The sequence below is a fragment of the Capricornis sumatraensis genome, chromosome 14 (genome assembly GCF_032405125.1).
Source record: "Capricornis sumatraensis isolate serow.1 chromosome 14, serow.2, whole genome shotgun sequence".
Taxonomy (NCBI): domain Eukaryota; kingdom Metazoa; phylum Chordata; class Mammalia; order Artiodactyla; family Bovidae; genus Capricornis; species Capricornis sumatraensis.
The window spans coordinates 65,203,916-65,227,046 of NC_091082.1; the positions used below are offsets into that span (position 1 = coordinate 65,203,916).

Here is a 23,131-nt window from a genome sequence, read left to right on the forward strand (position 1 = left end):
AAAGGAAGAGTGAGCCTCTCCTGGGTTCAAATACTATTTGACTTACCCCTTGGAGCCTCTTCCTGCTCAGCGGCAAGAATGGGGATGGTATCCTGTCTTGAAGGTGAAAGGTTGCTGCTGAGAGCAATGGCAATGGCAATGGCACCCCACTCCAGCACTCTCGCCTGGAAAATCCCACGGGTGGAGGAGCCTGGTGGGCTGCAGTCCATGGGGTCGCAGAGTCGGACACGACTGAGTGACTTCACTTTCACTTTTCACTTTCATGCATTGGAGAAGGAAATGGCAACCCACTCCAGTGTTCTTGCCTGGAGAATCCCAGGGACGGGGGAGCCTGGTGGGCTGCCGTCTATGGGGTCGCACAGAGTCGGACACGACTGAAGCGACTTAGCAGCAGCAGCAGCAGTGACTCTGGAGGAGAGGATTTCGATCCGGGGTCAGAGACAAGGTTTGACTACTTGGAGCTTTTTGTGTAGCAAAGTTTTATTAAAGTGTAATAAAGATAGGGAAAGCTTCTGACATAGACATCATAAGGGGACAGAAAGAGTGCCCCCTTGCTAGTTTTAGCAAGGTGTTTTATGTCTATTGGTGCTGCTAATCAGATAAGAGAGACACCTCAAGGCTGAGGGAGTTTCACCAGGCCCCTCTCCTATCATATGCATTTTTGAGATAGGATGGCACAAGGTGTGTCATCTGCACCCCTCCCCCCCCACAATAAGATTGACATGAATACTGGTTTATTGAGCAGCCAACTGTGCAGTCAGTGTCGCCGCTCATATCTAGGGGGCCTGTGCTGAGGGTATGGGAAGAGCACCACGTGGACTTCCACTGAGAGCACTTTGTGCTTTTCTCATGCCTGCTTTTCATCTTCTTCCTTTCCCCTTCTTCCTCTTCTCTGTCCCTCTAAACTGTAAGACCAAACTGTAAGAGTCTTAGAGGTAAGAATGATGTCTTACCTTCATCCCCATGTGTGCGTGCCAAGTTGTTTCAGTCGCGTTGGCTCCTTTGCGACCCTATAGACCCGTAGCCCACCAGGTTCCCCTGTCCACGGGATTCTCCAGGCAAGAATACTGGAGTGGGTTACCACATCCTCCTCCAGGGGATCTTCCTGACCCAGTGTCTCTTACCTCTCCTGCATTGGCGGGCGGGTTCTCTACCACTCATGCCGCCTGAGAAGCCCCACCTTCATCTCTAGACCTCCTCCTCAATGCAAGATTCATTTCACTTGCTGCTCAGAAGGCCGTTGCTGTGTGAAACCAAAGAGCTGGAAAAAGAATGGCTCCCACCCCTCCAGAGCCATTTCTCATGGCAAACCTTTGGGTTTTTCCAAAAAGATACCCACTCCAGTCTTCTTGGGCTTCCCTTGTAGCTCAGCTGGTAAAGAATCTGCCTGCAATGCAGGAGACCTGGGTTCAATCCCTGAGTTGAGTAGATCCCCTGGAGAAGGGAAAGGCTACCCACTCCAGTATTCTGGCCTGGAGAATTCCATGGACTGTATAGTCCATGGGGTCGTGAAGAGTCAAACACAACTGACCAACTTTCACTGAGCAACAAAAAAATAATAAGATTAATTTTTTTTATTGTCCTTAATCACTGTGTCTAGGGAATGTTTTATTACATCTTGTGACTTTCCTTTCTAAAATAGGAAAATTGGCATTTTGACTTACCTTATAAAGAAGTGGTCTTTTGAGAACCAGATTTCATGGAGAGATTTTTTTAAAAAACACATAGTATGGCAATTGTTTGCATGTAAATGAATTTTTAAAAAAAATGTTTCTTTCTGAAATACAAAATAATCCATCACAACAGCTCATTTTCACTATTGGTTTGTATCATAAATTCAGTTCTCTCAGATTGGATAATACTTTTTTCCAGTCTATCATAATTAGGAATTATTTAATATATCATAATTTAGTATATCATAATTAGGAAGTCCAAGTTAATGACATTTTCCTGGGGCTACACTCATTAGGTTTGCAAAAATTCTCAGCACTGAGGAATTCCTCTCTCAACTTCTCAGCTCATCAACAGAATTGCTCAGTCAAAACAAATCTTATAATTTCTGACTTTGTTTTCCCAAGTTGGTCCCAGAAGGATTAATAACATCTTAAATAAAACCAAACTGTTTTAAGAGAAAGAAAAAAGCAGGAAGAAAAAAAGACAGAACCCTTCAGTGGCATAGCTCCCTACTATTTGGTATCACCCTCCTGGGGTCCCCTTGTCTCCTAATCCTTGCCCTCCCCCCACCTCGAGTGTCCTCTTGAGAGGTGCAGTTATGAGTAACAGCCCTAGTGACGCTTGCCACACACCGTGAGAGAGCAAATCCTTCAGATGTGAGTCATGCAAAGACCTTTGTTCATCTGTTTTAAGCATGGAATTGTTCCCTCTCTGCTTGAGTAAGTCTCAAGCATCAATTTCCTCTTCTCTGGAGAAGAACAGACAAGGGGGTCTTGGAAGATGAGGGAAGAGGAACCAAAAGCCTATTACAGAGTAATGTGCCATGGTCCAAATAGATATTCAGAATAACACTGCATTTTATTTAGGGCTGCATACATATATAGTATTGATGATAAGGAAATCATCACAAACCTGGGCAGGAGCAGAACTTTGTGGCCTGATGTGATTAGTTGCCCATTCTGTTAAGTAACTATTCCTGATAAAAAAAACAATTGAGCAATTTTTTGTTAGACCTTAATGTTGGCTAACCATCAGTCTTGTGACTTTCAGCAACAAATTTAAACACGCAACAGCCTTCAAACAGCCCTATGACCTTCTGAATAACCCTAACCAGTTTCCCTTCCCCTCCTCCCTCCCTCCCCTTCCTCTCTCTCCCTCCTTCTCTCTCCCCCTCCCTCTCCCTCTCTCTTCCCCCTTTTCTTCTCTCCCATCTGCTCTCCCTTTGTTCTTCCTTTCTCTCTCCTCTTTTTTTCCCTTGATTTTTTAAAAAATTAAAGTAGCTCAATCAAAAGAAAATCTTTAAACTGGTTTTCTCATGAATCTTTTCCTTTTGAAAAGTTCAAAACAAATCCTTGGCACTCAATTGTTCACAATTGACTCGCCTGAGAAGTGGCTTGCTAATAGTGTAACAGCTATATAATCATATACTAATGTGTAGACATAATCATTTAAAATGTCAGAATAGTTGTTACCAGAAGGGAGAAAGGAAGGAAAATGATGTTAGAGGGACACATATAGGGGACTTTAACTGAACCTCTAATGACTTAAACTCCAGAAGCACATAACGTGAAATGCTATATAATTTGATAAAGCTGGGCAGAGGGCATAAGGTTATTTTTTCAATTATTCTCCATAACTTTTCAAATATAATATATAGGATTATAATTTGTCAAAAAAATATTCCAGGAAGAAAATCATATTGAACTGTTAAAAGATAAATTGAGACATATTATGAAAGGTTTTAAGAGTTTATAGGAACAAATCTCAATTTGAATTAGACAATGCCAAACTGAAACTGGTTAGGAGTACTCCACCAGGAGGTGTTGGGGAGAGATTTGATTATAGAAAATAGGCAAAGAAAGTAAGGAAATCATTGATTGGTTATTGCTTAAAGCCTAATTGATTGTCCTTTGTTTTCAGTTTCATAACCTTGAGGCACTGATGGGCTGAGATTCCGGTTTGATTCCATAGCCCACCATGGCATTTAGAGCCATCTTAGCATAATGACCTTCTTGTTTAGTTAATTTAATATACCTCACCAGGAGCTGGCCCTTCTCTGCCAGCTTCTCCCTCATTTCCCTCCTGTTTCACATTCGTCTTTCAGCTCACCACCACAAATGTGCACATAAAAATATAGGACCTGGAAAACATTTGAAATTTTCCGCCAGTTTTAATTAGTAAGTAGTTATTAAATTAATTCTGTATGCAGATCTTTTCTTATGAGATGAATGCTTTTCATAGGCCAGAAGATAAAAACAAATCCTAAAAATACAGCATCTTATTTAGTGGTTGACAAATACTTAATAAACATTGTCTCTCTCTAAGTCACTGAGATAAGATTATAAGTCGGATACAGTCTCTATTCACAAGGCTTTGCAGTCTACAAAGCATGAGACACAAGTACCGGAAACTATGCAGTTTTTACAGAGATTAAAGAGGTTGCCAGTCTTAAGAAGGTTCAGTGTTAAAAGAGATTCAGTCTTAAGACTGAATCATAGAATATTTTACATCATTAAATATTTTAAAAATCATTGAAATGGTTATTGTCAATTCCACTATCATGAGTTTATTCTATAGATGTGGTTGCACATGTATGAAATGATTTATACATAAGCCTTGTTTGTTAGAGCAAAAGACTGAAAATAACTTAAATATCCATTAATATGAGTGTAATTAAACTAGGGTACATCCATGAAATGGAATAATATGCGATCAATAGAATGCAGGATCCCATATACCATAAAATGAACAGAACACCAAGAAACATTATAAAGTGGAATCAAGTAGGACAATCAGACAATAATAAAAATAAAGCACTAAATAAAATTGCAGTATTTTATAATCTGTGTGAGGAAATAATTTAATATACATATGTATATTCATAGACTATCTCTGTAATGATATAAAAAAGAATGAAAAATAGGATGGAAGAAATTGGGTAGTTGAGGAACAGATGTAGGAGGGAGATGTGTATCCTTTAATGCCTTGTATATTTTATACAGTGAACATGTATCACATAGTAATAAAATTAAGTTATGTAAAAATACTAAGATGTAGGGGAGTTCCATGGTTAGGATTCTAGGCTTTCAATGTCATAGCCTGGGTTCAATCCCTGATCAGGGAACTGAGATCCCACAAGCCACATGGCACAGCCAAAAAAAAACCCAAAAAAAAACAAAGAGGTAAAAAATAAATTGGAAGTAATAAGAGAAAAGAGCACTGGGGAAAAAGAATTAAAAGTAAAGACAGACTCTTTTCCTTCCTTTTTTTTTTTCCTTTGCAAAATATGGTTAGAATTTTTCTGTTTAGAAGATCAGTGCTCCAGCCTTTATGAAGGTGATGGATGGAGTAGAAGGTATGAAGGGCATAAGAGAAACTGATCCAGTCAGAGGCTTCTGGCAAGTTCTAGCTATAGTCATCATGCGAGGATGCTAAGGCTGAGTCTCCCTTCGTTTAGAGAAATTGATGGACTTCCAGCTGCTTCCACCCCCATAGACTCTGAGCTCTCTGAAGCAGCGAGGGGACTGATGAATTTTCAGATCTCTTGTGTTCCCTGGGGAATCTGGACCCTAGCTACTGATAACGTTTGATACGAATGACTGACTGACTAAGGTGTGACCTGGGGATCCTTAGTGAATTCAATGAACAAAAAGGAACAGAGTTGCCATGTATTTGCTGTTCAAATTATTGTGTTTTGCCATTACCATTATCTGATGATAAAACATTGGGGAAAAATTCAAAAAGTTCAAAAAAACCTTGAATTTGCTGCCTTTAGGCAACTATTTTCATAGAATCGACATTATTTTAGGTATTATAAGTAATCCAGAGATGATTTAAAGTATACATAGGATGTTATATGCAAATAGTATGTCATTTTATATAAGGGACTTTCACATCCTTGGATTTTGGTATCTGTGGAGGTCCTGGAACCAATCCCCTGTGGATATCAAGTTATGACTGTATACATTTAATAATCCTTTTTTTTTAGCACAATGATAAGTTAAGCAAAGTCATCTTCTATATTATTACAGTATAGAGTTTTGAATATCAAGGGTTTTTTTTAAGATTTATAGTATTTATTTCCTCTCTTGGGAAACTGTGAAGGAGGACTTTTAGTTTATAGTAACATAACTCCAGAAAAATACTGCAGATTCCCATTTTCATAACTGTGAGGTATATATTCATATACCTGCAGGTTAATATATGAAAATGTCTTCAATCTGATTGCTGTACAGTCTTAGCATTCTAGAATGTATAGTTTTCAATTACTAAAGGTACTATTTAATGTAAAACTCACGTCTCACAGTGCATTTTTTTTGTATGGTTTCCCTGAATTTCTGTTGTACTGAATTTAAAATGTGCGTACGAAGGTCTGCAAATGGGTGGATCCATAGCCGGTTATAGAGAGAATCTCTTTTTCTCTTTGAAACTTCTCATGGGACTTCTTTTCCTGAAGCGTATCTTTTGAAAGTGTAAAATGCAAAAATTAGAAGGAAAAAAACCTCCATGAAGATGAGTTGTTATTATTCACAAAGAGCAGATGACTGTTTGTTTAAAGTCACATTAGAAAATGTCCATTGGGATTTAGAGGGAGTCAGCAGTGTTTTAACAGGAACACATTTTTACACTCTCACCAGTTAATGCTGGTGCCATTTTGAGTCCCAGTGTTGGGTTGTTGTTGTTGTTCAATCACTAAGTCATGTTTGACTCTGTGACCCCATGGACTGCAGCACGCCAGGATTCCCTGTCCTTCACTATCTCCCAAAGTGTCCCCATGCTGGTGGTGTCACGTTAAACCTCTATGTCCAGTGTGTAGACCCTCTTTCATTTCTCACAGGGAGGGGATAAATGGTGCTAAAGAGTTGCCAAGTGCTGTTTGGCCTCTGCTCCTCTCTTGGGCACTCACATCTAGAGATCTAGGATTTCTGAAATCCACTTTTAGTTCAAGGCTCTTCTTATGAAGCTCTATTTCTCAGCCTTTAAAACTCCATTGGTGCTTCCTGATCAACACAGCTATCTCACAATTTCTTGCAACATTAAAATTTCAAAACAAGTGGGACCAATATTGTGCCTAGAGCCAAAATAAAGTCATTTTAGTATTGAGGATGCTTTTTTAAATTTTTTATGTATTTTTTAATTGAAAGATCATTGCTTTACGGAATTTTGTTGTTTTCTGTCAAACCTCAACATGAGGATGCTTTTTTTAACCACACCGACACCACTCTGGAAATTTTAATAGCTCTGGGAGGGTGAAGACAATGAAGAGGATGAAAACTTCCCTTCGCTAAGAGTTTCTACCTTGGCTCCATCCAGTTGGATTAGCAGTTTCAAGGGAAGGACTGGACAGCTGCCTTTGACCTCTTCATACAGCCCGACTGGGGCTCATCCCTCTGGGAGGGGTTGGGCTGAAGGAGTAAGTTCAGAATCCGCCCCTCCTCTCACTGGCCAGGTGTCTCAGCTTCGGTTTTCTGTTCTTTCCCTCTTCCCTTTCAGAGTGTCATGTGTACCGGACGGCGTCAGTGGCACCCAGACCCCCTCCTGATCCTCTGCATTCAGTCCTGCGAGGTAAGGTACTCCCCCTCCCTCAAACCCAGACCAGCGCTCTCTGCTCTCTGCTCTGCTCAACTCACAGAGATTTGAGTCCTTCTGGTTCAGTATCTCGCCCTTTCTCTGCTCCGACGCCCTCTGCTCAGTCTCTTACACGTAGCTCCATAACCCCCAAGTTACAGATATTAGGATTTCTGATTTTGCCTTTTTTTTTTTTTAAAGCAAAATCTCCAGGGTTCCATTTTAAATGACTTAATAAAAAATAAAGTTAAAAGCAAGTCAGAATGATTTATGGTTTGGGGATTCTCTAACTGGGCCTCACTGGAGCTTAGTTAGATCAGAGTTTTGCAGCTCAGTGGCCCACAGACAGGGGTTTGGCCAGGGCAGTGTCTTAAAAACAATTTTGTTTTGGTTGCTAATGCTTAAAAATTGGGATTTCCACATAAAATTCATATATGTATAGGTAACATTTTACATACACCAAATAAAAATAAATATAAAATCTGTGCAAAGATTTTTCTCTTAAAAACAAGAATATCTGGCAACTATGGCAACAGTTAACTGGATCTGAGTGGCAGCTAGAATGCCAGAAGGGCCGCTGCCCTCCAGTTCAGCACTGTCCTTAGCAGTCCCTGTAGCTTCCCATCTCCTGGGCTTCTCTCATTGACATCAGCTGCCGGGGTCACGCAGGCATCTGTTTGCAACCTCTGAGGAGGACCTGTAGTCCACTGGTGATTAACCCAAACTAGATTTTTACCAACTCAAGAAATCCTGTTTACTTCTTCATACAGGGCATCCCCCTACCAGTGGCGAAGTTAGGGGTTTGTGAATTCCTTCACCAGATTAAGAGAAGTTATTACGAGGAAGAGTCAAGAATGAGCCAGAGCCTTGCTTACAGACCATGACAAAGGAATCCTGACATGGATACACACACACACACACACACACACACGTCCTCTCACCCAGGGAATAGCCAGTAACAAATACAAGTACTCTAGTCTCAGTCACAACAGCCTTTGTTATCCAGACCTCTCACTGGAAGTAATTCTGCCACTTAGCAGCAACGCTAGCTAATTCTGGCTGCACCTCGAGCGCCAGAGGGAGCTGTTTAACTGCCCTTGACTTCAGCACCCTCCCGCCATACACACCCAACTCTCCATGCTTCTGTATCTCTGTTTCTCTGGATCTAATTCTGGGAAACTGGGATCTATGTGAGGCCAAAGAGGGGAAAAGGGTGGGGTTTGAGACAAAGAGAAAACTGGGTGGAGAAATGATGCCAGTAAACTAGCGTCGGGAGAGTGCATCAGGAGAAACGCTAGCTCGGAGTGTGCTTTGTCACGGTGTCCGCCAGCAAAACAGCTCATCTCCTGCCATCATTAGAAAAACAGATGGCAGTGGGGTGGGGAGGAGGGGGAGTGACTCATCCCCCAAGCAGGGGGGAAGAAGGGGGAAGAAGGGGCCAGGGAAGGAGGGAGATAAACAGACAGAAGACTCGAGAACTGGGACGAGATCAAAGGTATCCTGAGAATTCCCTTCTGGTGCTTCCACGCATGATCGCAAGAGGGAGGGTAGACAGCAGGCCCTGGAGCTGGCTTCGGTGTTTCCCAGAAGGTTACAGCACAGAGCTTTCCCCATTTGTCCTCCCTCCACACTGAACCCAGCACATGCTCTGGTATCCAGAGCATCCCAGGCTGCTCTCAGCTCCTTTGCTGATACGATGAGGAACAAAACTGTGTTCCCTCTTATGACCCCGCACCACCCAACTGCTATAATGCACAGCTGAGGATTGACCATCACACACCTGTTGGTACCCCCACTCCAGGGGTTCTCAAAGTGTGACCCATGGACCAGCACAATTGGTATCATCTAGGAACCTTCACTTTCACTTTTCACTTTCTTGCATTGGAGAAGGCAATGGCAACCCACTCCAGTGTTCTTGCCTGGAGAATCCCAGGGACGGGGGAGCCTAGTGGGCTGCCGTCTATGGGGTTGCACAGAATCAGACACGACTGAAGCGACTTAGCAGCAGCAGCAGCAGCAGCAGCAGGAACCTGTTAAAAATATCTATTCTCAGGCCCCATCCCAGACTTAGTGAATCAGACGCTCTGGGGGTGGGGCCCATCAATCTGTGCTTTTTATTCTTTATTTTTTTAATTACTTTCTAATTTATTTTTTAATTGGAGGAAAATTGCTTTTCAATGTTGTCTTGGTTTTTGCTGTACAATAATGTAAATAAATTATAATTATGTGTACATATATATATGTACTATGCTTAGCCATTCAGTCATGTCAGACTCTTTGCAACCCCATGGACTGTAAACCTCCAAGCTTCTTTGTCCATGGGAATTGTCCAGGCAAGAATACTGGAGTGGGTTGCCATGCCCTCCTCCAGGGGATCTTCCCAATCCAGAAATTGAACCCATGTCTCCCACATTCCAAGCAGATTCTTTACCATCTGAGCCACCAGGACAGCCCAAGAATACTGGAGTGGGTAGCCTATCCCTTTTCCAGAGGACCTTCCTGACCTATTGTAGCAGGGAGGGTTTTCCTCATTTTGTGGGCTGATGATTGAAGTGAGTGGTCACTGCATCCATGAACACATAATACTGTCAGATCATATAAGTGTTATCTTCTGTCTTTTTTCCCTTCCTACTTCCCTCCCTCCCTCCCTCCCTTCCTTCCTTTTCTTCTTTCCTTCCCAAAAGTCATATTTATGAATTCTAACAAAATGTACAGTCCTAGGTTCCACTAAGAACATCTTGTTCTCTAGGGAATGCAAAGGAAATAAAGGCCACACTTCCAGCCTCCTTTTGGATAGAAATAACTAACTTACTTCCTGTAGGATAATTAACATTGAGTGCCCATTGACCTAGATTTTGGCTCTACTTTTTCTTTGAGCATGTATCTCTTGCAAGTTCATTGTGCTTCCCAGCAGCACCCGTTTTGGCTTACAATTTCTAATAGTCTCTCTTCAACCTTTTGCTAGTTCTTGTAGAGTTGTGCTCTTTCTTTTTGGACAAAAAGGGAGCCATCCAGGAGAACAGAAAAGCAGAATGATGTCAGAATTAGGTTCAAATTGAACTGTGTACAGTATCTGTCTGGCTTTGTCTCAAAACTTCTGTGAGAATCAAGTGAAATAACTGATTTTAAGGTGCTCTTAAGTTGCATGTAATGTAATGTAACATATTTGTTGCAGTATTGGCTAAGGAACAATATACATCAACGTGTAAGGATGGGATCTTATTGAAACAATATATAAATATTAAGACTCAAGAAACAGTTCACACACCCATAGTCTTATGAGTATTATTATATACTGAAGATGGCCATGGTTAATTGATGTTCTAGAGGCTTCCAATAAACTGTAGAAAACTTATAGAGTTTTGGGGATATTTGAAGTAAGTTTCTCTGGTCATGCTACTGTTTCTCCTATAAATTCTTATACATACTCTTGTAAATGACTGTCATCTCACTCATCACATTATTTCAAGATTATATGACAGGTCCATCCTTCCAACAATCGGTGAGCTCCTAGTGATGGATGTGTGTTATTCCCTTGAAAAGTACAGGCCTAATTCTTCAGTGACTGCTGCTTCTTCCCCTTTACAGGCAAGCAGAGAGAGTTGAAGATAGAATTTGACTTTGAGAGTCTCAAATTGAGAACGATAGTATCAGTTTTCTGAAGAGCAGCATAGTGGAGAGAAAGATGGGGGAAGGAGGAGAAGGAGAAGGAGAGAATACAACCCTGTGATGCTTAGAATCAGAAAGTCTTGCAACGAGGGCAGCCTGGAGGAGCCGAAGGAGGCTGTCAGGGGTCTGGAGGCAAGCTTCAACTTCAGTTTCATCCCTTAGTACATGCTTCTTGGACAAGTCCATTAACTTTTCGGAATTGTTTCCTCAGCTTTACAATTAGATGGATACAGTTTATCTTTTAAACTTGTTGGTCAGATACCAGGTTCAGTAAACAATGAAGATGGACCCCGGGCCAGGTGTCATTTGGGGCCTTCAAAGTGGCCCCAGAAGAATGTAGATCATGCTGATTTTTCAGAAATAACTGCAAATCTCCCTTGTTACTGGGGACCTTTCCCTTCTGTATACATTTTGATCTTGATTATACCCATGAGCCTTTCTCTTAAAGAACTCCTGTTCAGATTTGTGGCCTTCTTGGTTAGCCTTGATTTCTTATTCACTGGCTGCATTTACTTAAATGTAGGTGGGCAGTTGTATTGTTTTTACACATTTGGTAGCTGATATCAACAATGCTTCCATCACTAATTCATTCCATCTGCTCCACCATTCCTCAGATTCTTTCTTCTGTGTTGTCTTGGCCTTCTCTCTCCCTTTCTTTTGTTATTCGTATTCCAGATGATAGCCCTGTTAGCTGTGTCAATGTGCTTCAGAATCACTCATGGGCACTGTCTGGGTTTCCTGCTGTACCTCTCGGATGTGGGGGCCTATATATAATACATGGGGTAGAAATAATGGCATGAAAATCAAGTGTTTATTGCACCTTTTCTTCTTTCCCAAACTTTAAGCCCAGAGGGGTAGAGAGGAGCTAGAATCAGACTAAAATGCCCCTTTAAGGAGATGTGCAATGCCCCTTTAAGGAGATGTGCAATGCCCCTTTAAGGAGATGTGTTTTATACTTGGGTGCAGAATGCCTGCCTGCAGATCTGAATGAGATGATCAGAGAGGGGGGTGGGAGAGGGTCACAGGTTAGACTGCATGTGATAAATACCCAAGAAATAAGTGATTGTTATGGGCTTCTATCTGATGTGTGGTCCTTTTGGACTAAGGTTTAAAAATATAAGCCTTCACTCGGTCCCATAGTAACCCCCATTCAGCCATTTTTTTCTTGAACTTTTATCCTTTCTATCTGTATGGTTTATCTCTATTACTGTGCTTTAGTAATGCCTTTTTCATCACTAGATAGTCACAACATTTTTTTTTTTTTAATACATGCCCAAAACTTGATCTTTGAAGTGTGAACTCATGGAATTGCTACTAATCTTTCTGACAAAAAAAGAAAGAAAAAGAAAGAAAAATAGTCAACTGAGTATGTCTTTATAAATTCCTTATTAAAAAGAGAAAAGTGAGTCTTTTGGAGGATACCTGTATTCAGAAAACCAAATGTTCCAACCCAAAGTTTATCAGTCTAGGCACTGTGTGATTGCAAAGTTGTTTAACTTCTCTTTATTTCCTTTTCATTGATATTTTGTTATTTAAATAACAGCCAACAATTAAACTTCTCTTCGCCACATTTTAGCTGTTTACAAACCAGACATAATAATCAACCCCTCCCTTGCTTCTCAGAAGACAAATCATATGAGCTTACTTTTCTTTTACATTCTTGCCAAGTTCTTCAGTATCTGAGTGGAAAGGAGTTAATTAGGGTAGAAATAATAATGACCTAGCCGCCAATAATGAGTATAGCTACTCCACTTCTGGTAGGAATTGTGTGGGTTCACACAAATCTAAATCTAAATATGTGTTAGACGTGCTAAAATCCAGAGAAAAAAATGAAAATTAGCTTACACTGGAACTGTCTTCCAGGCTTGCTGGCTGCCAAACTCCAGTCCCCTTGAGATTTATTTGTGAATGTCTCTGCCAGTTTTGTGCAATCCCTGCACCAGGCTGGAGATCTGGGCATGACTTTAGGTTTGTCCAGAGTCCCCTTTGGGTCCAGGGCTTGACTTTAGATCCTCCAGCTGAAATCTCTGAAAATTGGACTTCAAATGTTAATTAGGACTAGGTTTTCATATTGAAAACTAAAACCATTGTGTTTTCCCCCCTCTGCTTTCCAAAAACAAACAAAAAAAGAAACATTAAAAGCACAACCATGCAAATTATAAAACCTCCTCTGGATTAGCAACATTCATGAGAATTTATGTTTGTCTAAGTCTCCTGCAGAACTACGCGGTGACAGTCTGATGGGCTTTCTACATTTTGCTCCTTTTGTCTTCTCCAGCTTCCTGAGTGGGCCACTTTCTCACTCTGTTGTGACAGAGGCTTTCCCTTTATCTCTTCCAACCACACCCGTTTTCTGATTTACTTTCTGCTTTTCCTTATTGTACTGCTCTTTTGAGTTTTTATTTGTAATCCAGGTTTGCAGACAATTGAAATATTACTTGCCTGTAAAAGTAACATTATGGAAATACTAAAGGTTCTTTCATCTGTCCAGGTGCTTTCTAATCATGCTGAGATTATAACAATTCAGTTCAGTTCAGTCACTCAGTCCTGTACGACTCTTTGTGACCCCATGAATTGCAGCACGCCAGGCCTCCCTGTCCATCACCAACTCCCGGAGTTCACTCAAACTCATGTCCATTGAGTCGGTGATGCCATCCAGCCATCTCATCCTCTGTCATCCCCTTCTCCTCCTGCCCCCAATCCCTCCCAGCCTCAGAGTCTTTTTCCAATGAGTCGACTCTTCACATCAGGTGGCCAAAGTATTGGAGTTTCAGCTTTAGCATCAGTCCTTCCAGTGAACACCCAGGACTGGTCTCCTTTAGGATGGACTGGTTGGATCTCCTTGCAGTCCAAGGGACTCTCAAGAGTCTTCTCCAACACCACAGTTCAAAAGCATCAATTCTTCAACACTCAGCTTTCTTCACAGTCCAACTCTCACATCCATACATGACCACTGGAAAAACCATAGCCTTGGCTAGACAGACCTTTGTTAGCAAAGTAATGTCTCTGCTTTTGAATATGCCAACTAGGTTGGTCATAACTTTCCTTCCAAGGAGTAAGTGTCTTTTAATTTCATGGCTGCAATCACCATCTGCAGTGATTTTGGAGACCCCCAAAATAAAGTCTGACACTGTTATAAGAATTAGCGATGAGCAAATAAAATCTGATTCTATCCATAAATAATTATATCCCTTTCCTCTTTTCATAAGGCCTTTCTCCACTAAGATTTCTAATACTTATCCATCGAAAATACACATACAACCTAAAAGTTCAGAGTTATGTTTTATTATGTGGAAATTTTTAGAACTTCAAGCCTGGGAGGCAGATCTCAAATAACCCTGATAGAACTGTTCCGAGGAGGCAAAGGGAGGAACCAGGTTATATAAAAGTTCTGCAACAAAGGACAGGTAGCTTGAATGTCAGAAGTTTTTGAATTATTTTTTGTACATTAAAGAGAACCAGATATCCTAAGCCAAGGAACTTAGAGCTTTTCTATGTATGGGGAGATGTAAGAGTCTAGGCTCACTGAAGTCATTCCTTTGATATCCATCTCAGATCTGGGACCAGTGTCCTGTGTTTTCCCTTAGTCTTGTCCGACTCTTTGTGACCCCACGGACTACAGCACGCCAGGCTTCCCCGTCCATCAACAACTCCCAGAGCTTACTCAAACTCATGTCCATCAAGTCGGTGATGCCATCCAGTCATCTCATCCTCTGCCATCTCCATCTCCTCCTTCGCTCTTCAATCCCTCCCAGCATCAGGGTCTTTTCCAACGAGTCAGCTCTTCACATCAGGTGGCCAAAGTACTGAAGTTTCAGCTTCAGCATCAATCCTTCCAATGAACATTCAGAACTGATTTCCTTCAGGATTGACTAGTTGGATCTCCTTGCAGTCCAAGGGACTCTCAAGAGTCTTCTCCAACACCACCGTTCAAACGCATCAATTCTTCGGTTCTCAGCTTTATTTATTGTCCAACTCTCACATCCATACATGACTACTGGAAAAACCATAGCTTTGACTGGACCTTTGCTGGCAAAGTAATGTCTCTGCTTTTCAATATGCTGTCTAGGTTTCTCATAGTTTTTCTTCCAAGGAGCAAGCGTCTTTTGATTTCATAGCTGCAGTCACCATCTGCAGTGATTTTGGAGCCCAAGAAAATACAGTCTGTCACTAATTCCATTGTTTCCCCATTTTTTGACATGAAGTGATTGGAATGGATGTCATGATTTTAGTTTTTTGAATGTTGAGTTTTAAGCCAGTTTTTTCACTCTCCTCTTTCACTTTCATCAAGAGGCTCTTAGTTCTTCTTCACTTTCTGCCATAAGGGTAGTGTCATCTGCGTATCTGAGGTTATTGATATTTTTCCTGACAATCTTGATTCCAGCTTGTGCTTCATCCAGCCTGGCATTTCACATGATGTACTCTGCATAGAAGTTAAATAATCAGGGTGACAATATACAGCCTTGACGTACTCCTTTTCTTATTTGGAACCAGTCCACTGCTTCATGTCTGGTTCTAACTGTTGCTTCTTGACCTGCATACAGATTTCTCAGGAGGCAGGTAAGGTGGTCTGGTATTCCCATCTCTTGAAGAATTTTCCACAGCTTGTTGTGATCCACACAGTCAAAGGCTTTAGTGTAGTCAAAGATGGCAGGTATTCTTCTCCTTTCTAAATTCCCTCAGGGTTTACTACTCACAGTGGAGGGCTGCAATCACTAGTAACTGTGATTCTGATAACTGGTAACTGGTACTTTTCGCTTTTAAACTGTGCTATTGGAGAACACTCTTGAGAGTTCCTTCGACTGCAAGAAGATCAAACCAGTCAATCCTGAAGGAAATCAGTCCTGAATATTCATTGGAAGGATTGATGCTGAAGCTGAAACTCCAATACTTTGGCCACCTGATGTGAAGAATTGACTCATTGGAAAAGACCCTGATGCTTGGAAAGATTAAAGGCAGGAGAAGGGGATGACAGAGGATGAGATGGTTGGATGGCATCACTGACTCAATGGACATGATTTTGAGCAAGCTCCAGAAGTTGTTGATGGACAGGGAAGCCTGTTGTGCTGCAGCCCGTGGGATTACAAAGAGTCAGACATGACTGAGCAACTGTACTGAACTGTGACATTCTTGTTTACTGATATGACAGGAAAGATTCCATTTCTCACCGTGCTCCTAAAATATATTTTAAATGCAATCTAAGCATGACTCAAATATGTTCACTGAGACTGTTCTTAAAGTTCATAAAATGTTGATTAGTTTACTATTTACCTTCATAGTCGTTTGCATATTCTTTATCAAATAGTCATATTGACAAGCTCTTTCAGAAAATTCATATAATTTGAGTTATTTCTAATTTATCCTACTAAGATAGATATTCCTTTAGGTGAAATTATTTTGTTCAGTTCAGTTCAGTTCAGTTGCTCAGTCACGTCTGACTCTTTGTGACCCCATGAATCGCAGCACGCCAGGCCTCCCTGTCCATCACCAACTCCCGGAGTTCACTCAAACTCATGTCCATCGAGTTGATGATGCCATCCAGCCATCTCATCCTCTGTCATCCCCTTCTCCTCCTGCCCCCAATCCTTCCCAGCATCATGAGTCAACTCTTCACATCAGGTGGCCAAAGTATTGGAGTTTCAGCTTCAGCATCAGTCCTTCCAAAGAACACCCAGGACTGATCTCCTTTAGAATGGACTAGTTGGATCTCCTTGCAGTCCACGGGACTCTCAAGAGTCTTCTCCAACACCACAGTTCAAAAGCATCAATTCTTTGACACTCAGCTTTCTTCACAGTCCAACTCTCACATCCATACATGATCACTGGAAAAGCCATAGCCTTGACTAGATGGACCTTTGTTGACAAGGTAATATCTCTGCTTTCCAATACTTGCTTTTTTTTTTTTTTTTTAATAATAAAATAAAAATTTTATTTTCTTATACTATTCCAGCTCAAATATCTTCTTCTTTGATTGACTCTTCTTTGATCTTTCCTATCTGATTTAATATCACTCATTTAATTTTGTTTTTTTTTAATTTAATTTTAAAATCTTTAATTCTTACATGTGTTCCCAAACATGAACCCCTCTCCCACCTCCCTCCCCATAACATCTCTGTGGGTCATCCCCATGCACCAGCCCCAAGCATGCTGTATCTTGCGTCAGACATAGACTGGCGATTCAATTCTTACATGATAGTATACATGATAGAATGCCATTCTCCCAAATCATCCCTCTCCCTCTCCCTCTGAGTCCAAAAGTCCGTTATACACCGCTGTGTCTTTTTTCCTGTCTTGCATACAGGGTCGTCATTGCTATCTTTCTAAATTCCATATATATGTGTTAGTATACTGTATTGGTGTTTTTCTTTCTGGCTTACTTCACTCTGTATAATCGGCTCCAGTTTCATCCATCTCATCAGAACTGATTCAAATGTATTCTTTTTAACGGCTGAGTAATACTCCATTGTGTACATGTACCAAAGCTTTCTTATCCATTCATCTGCTGATGGACATCTAGGTTGTTTCCATGTCCTGGCTATTATAAACAGTGTTGCGATGAACATTGGGGTACATGTGTCTCTTTCAATTCTGGTTTCCTCTGTGTGTATGCCCAGCAGTGGGATTGCTGGGTCATAAGGTAGTTCTATTTTCAATTTTTTAAAGAATCTCCACACTGTTCTCCATAGTGGCTGTACTAGTTTGCATTCCCACCAACAGTGTAGGAGGGTTCCCTTTTCTCCACACCCTCTCCAGCATTTATTGCTTGCAGATTTTTGGATCGCAGCCATTCTGACTGGTGTGAAGTGGTACCTCATTGTGGTTTTGATTTGCATTTCTCTGATAATGAGTGATGTTGAGCATCTTTTCATGTGTTTGTTAGCCATCTGTATGTCTTCTTTGGAGAAATGTCTATTTAGTTCTTTGGCCCATTTTTTGATTGGGTCGTTTATTTTTCTGGAATTGAGCTGCATGAGTTGCTTGTATATTTTTGAGATTAGTTGTTTGTCAGTTGCTTCGTTTGCTATTATTTTCTCCCATTCTCAATACTTGCTTTTGGTAGCAACTGAATGAAAGAAAGTTTTTTTAAGTCTCACACTTAATTTTTTGAAACATATGAAGTAATGTGTGTGTTTGCTCAGTCACTCCAGTTGGTTCCAGCTCATTGTGACCTATGAACTGTAGCCTGCCAAGCTCTTCTCTCCATGGGATTTTTCAGGCAAAAATTCTGAGTGGGCTGCCATGCCTTCCTCTAGATCTTCCAGACCCATGGATCAAATCCACGTCTCTTATGTCTCCTGCATTGGCAGGCAGGTTCTTTACTGCTAGCACCGTCTAGGAAGCCAGTACATGAAGTACATATGTATACCTATATACATGTATGTGTATGTGGTTGTGTATGTTTATAAGTTTGCTGTGATTAACCCTATAATGACATAGTGAACAATAAAAGGGTAACACTCCCAATCTAATTGTAATTATTGGCAAATTGGAGCAAATAGTGTGCATAGCAAAAAGCATACACATTTTAGAAAGTGAAAGTAAGTCATGTCCCACTCTTCGTGACCCCATGGACTATAGTCCATGGAATTCTCCAGGCCAGAATACTGGAGTAGGTAGCCTTTCCCTTCTCCAGGGGATCTTCCCAACCCAGGGATCGGACCCAGGTCTCCTGCATTGCAGGCAGATTCTTTACCAGCTGAGCCATAAGGGAAACCCAAGAATACTGGAATGGGTAGCCTATCCCTTCTCCAGGGAATCTTCCCAGCCATTAATGGGTTTAAATCTCAGCTCTGCCCTTATTAGCCATATTTTCATGTAATATTGTTTTAATTTCATTTTAATTCTATAAAAGTAATACATGTACCTAGTATAGAAAGCCAATTGGCTCCCTGGTTTTTTTGGAAAACTGGCAGTGTCTGCCCCTCTCTGGCTAACCTCGCCTCCCATGGCAGAGACAACTCTTTCATGTCTTTTTTGCTTCTCCTCTTTAATTCTTTAATTTCATCAGGAAATTATGTCTATAAATATCTATATCTACGTGTGCATGCGTGCATGCTCAGTCACTTCAGTTATGTCCAATTTTCTGTGACTCTGTAGACTGTAACTCGTCAGGCTTTTCTGTTCATGGGATTTTCCAGGCAAGAATACTGGAGTGGGTTGCCATTTGCTTCTCCAGGGGATCTTCCCTGATCCAGGGATAGAACGCTCATCTCCTGTGTCTCGTGCATTGCAAGTGGATTCTTTACCACTGAGCCACTGATGGGAAGCCCATGTATATCTGTGTCTATATATACCTACATATACATATATATACATGCACACACATATATCTGTTTAATAATGCTTGTACTGCCAATCTTGATTTTTCTTTTCATTTGTGGCATTACATACGGACTTCTTAATATAGGAGGTGGGGTTTGAGCGCTCTGACACACTCTCTTGTTCTCTCACTTTCTCTCACAGACGCACACACACACACACACTCACCTGTATAGCTGCCTGCGGAGGTGCTTGACCATCCTAGCTCTTGAGTTTTCTGGTTCTCTGTGCATCTCAGGCACTTAGGGTTCCGTTCTCGCAGGTCTGCTCTGTCATGCATGCTACTCATGTGTTTCCCACTTCCTTAGACTTTGTTGGATCCTCCATTGGCTGCCATGGCCTTGCCTGTCCTCTTTTCCCTTGTGGTTTCACGCCTTCTTTACTCCTTTATCCCCGTATTAGGGGACTTCCAGAAGAGAGCAGATATAAACACAAATTCAACTCATCTGTTTTACCAGCACTAAGCCTGAAATGTAGTAGATATGCAGTGATCAATATACAGTCACTCCTCACTATTCCCTTCAACCGGGTTTATGCTGATATAGAAGAAAACAGAGGCACTTGATAGAGACAATGATTCTTATTTTGGTATTTGTCCCTCTATTGTCTCTTCTAATTTCTTATTTTAACCTAGAGTTAAGAAGAAATCTCTTTAAGGTGCTCAACTCTTGAAAATGTAGGTTTTAGATGAAGAAACACTCATTCACAGAACATACATTTATTGTCCATGTATAGTCTACGACTCTTAGGATATTAAAAGAATCAAGATGAAACTCCTGTCTCTGGTAATCCAGTCTGACTTGAGGGAGGTACATTTTCAAAGTTCTTTGGGAATAAAGGAAAGATACTATATTTACTTACTGAACAGGCAGAGAGTGGATGTGGGACATACAATTTGGGGAAGATTTCAGAGCAAAGTGGCACTCTTATAGGATTTAATGGTTTTATTAGTTGGTGTTAAAGTTGAAAGCCCTATGGGCAGAGAGGATGGTATGTGCACAAGGAACAAGGATTTGAAACACAGGGAAAATTTGGAGAACCCTTTGGAGACTACAGATGAGGCTGATGGGGCTCAGGTTAGATGAAGACGTGGCTTGAATGTTGCCATAGTTGGACGATCAGCTTTATTCCAATGGTATTGAAGAGCATCTCCAGGAAACCACGAGATCAGATAAGGTAGAAAAAATGTTGAAGATGAAGCCCTTGAAGAAGAGACAGGTGATAAGTAGAATGGTTAAGAGACAACACTTGCATCTCAAGAGAGAGATGTTGAGAACCCAGACTCAGCCCCACCCAGTAAGGATGGAAAGAAGTTATGACTGAGGGCTTTCCTTTTAAGATATGAAATTGATTCTAAAATCTCAGGCAGTGGGGAAGAAGAAGATCTATATCTGACTCCCTGGTGCCTGGATGGATAGTGGATGCCATTCATCTCTGTAAAGAAAAAGAAGCAGGCTAGTAGGAGAAGAAAATAAGAAAATGAGCTTCGCTTTAGATGGAGTGAGTTTAGTAGAGTTGGAAATAAAAAGTCTAGAGTTCAGTCACACAGTCTCAGTTGACGACCTGTTGAGAAATGAGGGAAATATGGATGATAATTAAAGGTAGGTGAGGGGATAAGATCCATGCCAGAAATGTGAATGGGAGAAGGTAGAGAAAAGAGGCACGGGAGGATGGAAGTGATACAGGAAAGAACAGAGGAAGTAAAGCTGGTCAAGGAAATAGAGAATGATTAGAGAAGTAGAAAGACATACAGGAGAGAATGCTTGTATTAATAGGAAAACCATGGAAGAAGAGAGAGATGGTAAATGGTGTGCAATGCTAAAGAGTGGACAGATGAATTGAGTATTTACAAGAGACAATTAGGCTTATGACTTCAACACTCGTTGTAATCCCAGACACAGTGGTAACAGTGGAATGGGAGAGAGGGAAGTAGGTTGAGAAATAGATAAGAACATGGATTCAGCGAATAAAAATATTGTTTCCAAAAGTTGGCCAGTACAAGGAGTGAGATGAACGGTAACTTAAGTGGAAAACAGTGTTTATGGAAAGACTTTTGATATGAATGAAACTTTAATATATTTATTATCTGTGGAAAATAAACTGATTAAAAGTCTGGACACCCAAGGTAAAGAGGAGATAGAAGGGATTACAAACACTGTTGGCTCTGAGTCAGATGGGAAGGAGGGAACAATGACTGAAAACAAAGTTTATAGTGCTGACTTAAAAAATATTCACAGCCTAAAAGTTGAGAGTTATGTTTTATTCTGTGGGGACTTTTAGAACTTCAAGCCTAAGAGACAGCTTCTCAAGTAACCTTGAGAGAAGTGCTCTGAGACTGGGGGAGGAGCCCGGTTATATAGAAATTTTGAAAAAAATAAATTAAAGGGTAGGTAGTCTGAACATCAAAAGATTGTTGTTAATTAAAGAAAACCAGATAACCCCAGACAAGGAATTTAACCCTTTTCTATGTATTGGAAAATGCAAGAGTCTGGGCTCATTGAAGCCATTCCTTTGATAGGCACCTCAGCTATCTGGGGCCAGTATCCTGTGTTTTTACAACATCCTAAGTTCCTTGGGCAGAGAAGGCAATGGCGACCCACTCCAGTACTCTTGCCTGGAAAATCCCATGGGCGGAGGACCCTGGTAGGCAGGAGTCCATGGCGGAGGAGCCTGGTAGGCTGCAGTCCAAGAGTCGGACAAGACTGAGTGACTTCACTTTCCCTTTTCACTTTCATGCATTGGAGAAGGAACTGGCAACCCACTCCAGTGTTCTTGCCTGGAGAATCCCAGGGATGGGGGAGCCTGGTGGGCTGCCGTCTATGGGGTCGCACAGAGTCGGACACGACTGAAGCAACTTAGCAGCAGCAGCAGCAGCAGCAAGTTCCTTGGGACTCAACACCCTAGGGAGTGGCTGTAGTCTAATGGCTGCTAGATGGCAGGTATCCTTCCCTTTCCTGAGTTCTTCACTGGCTCACATTGGTAGGCTGCAATAGACTCTGACACCCTTGTTTATTGATATGGCAGTAAATATGTACACGTGGTAGTATTTTTCCACTTCGTAGTAAGTAGCAAACAGCATTTAAGAATTCAAGGAGTTCATATGCAACAGTTTATCATTTCTCTGTGCAGACTTTCCCATCTTAGTTGATGGCAACTTCATCCTTCCTGTTGCTCAGGACAAAGTCCTAGGTGTCATCTTAAACCCCCTCTCTAATTCTCCACATCCAGTTCATCAATTCATCCCACTAGTTCTGCCTTGAAAATCCATCTGCAGTTCAATCACTTTTCACCATCTCATCTGCTGCCACCCTGCTTTGAGCTATCATCCTCTACTACCTGGATTCCCATAACAGCCTCCAGACTGGTCTCACTCCTACCCCTGTTTCAGCGTTTTTTATTCTCAACACAGCAGCCAAAGGGGCCTGTTAAAATGTATGCAACGTAAAGGACTTTTCTGCCAAAACCGTCCTAGGATTCCTCAGTTCATTCGGGGTAAAATCCAGAGGCCTCACTGTGGTGTACACAGCCCTCCAAATTTCCCTTCTCTGATCATTTGATTGTAAATGACAACTGTCCTTCTCTCATTCTCTGCCCATCCCTCAACCTAGAGCACTCCCTTGCTGTACTGTGCTTAGTCGCTCAGTCATGTCTAATTCTGCAACCCCATGGACTGTAGCCCTCTAGGATCCTCTGTCCATGGAGATTCACCAGGCAAGAATACTGGCGTGGGTTGCCATGCCCTTCTCCAGGGGATCTTCCTGACCCAGGAATCGAATTGGGATCTCCTGCATTTCAGACAGATTCTTTATCAGCTGAGCTACCACGGAAGCCCCAGAGCACTCCCTTGTGAAGTCACTCAGTCGTGTTCGACTCTTTGCAACTCCATGGACTGTAGCCTTTC

General features: G+C 41.4%; 1 protein-coding gene across 1 annotated transcript in view; it reads left to right on the plus strand.

Moving 5' to 3' along the window:
• Positions 1-23,131, plus strand: part of PAPPA2 (pappalysin 2) — a 309,776-nt gene that overhangs the window by 260,650 nt on the left and 25,995 nt on the right. The window contains exon 20 of the mRNA XM_068986447.1: positions 7,168-7,239. Coding sequence (XP_068842548.1) covers positions 7,168-7,239 — 72 coding nt within the window. The remainder of the gene's footprint in view (positions 1-7,167; positions 7,240-23,131) is intronic.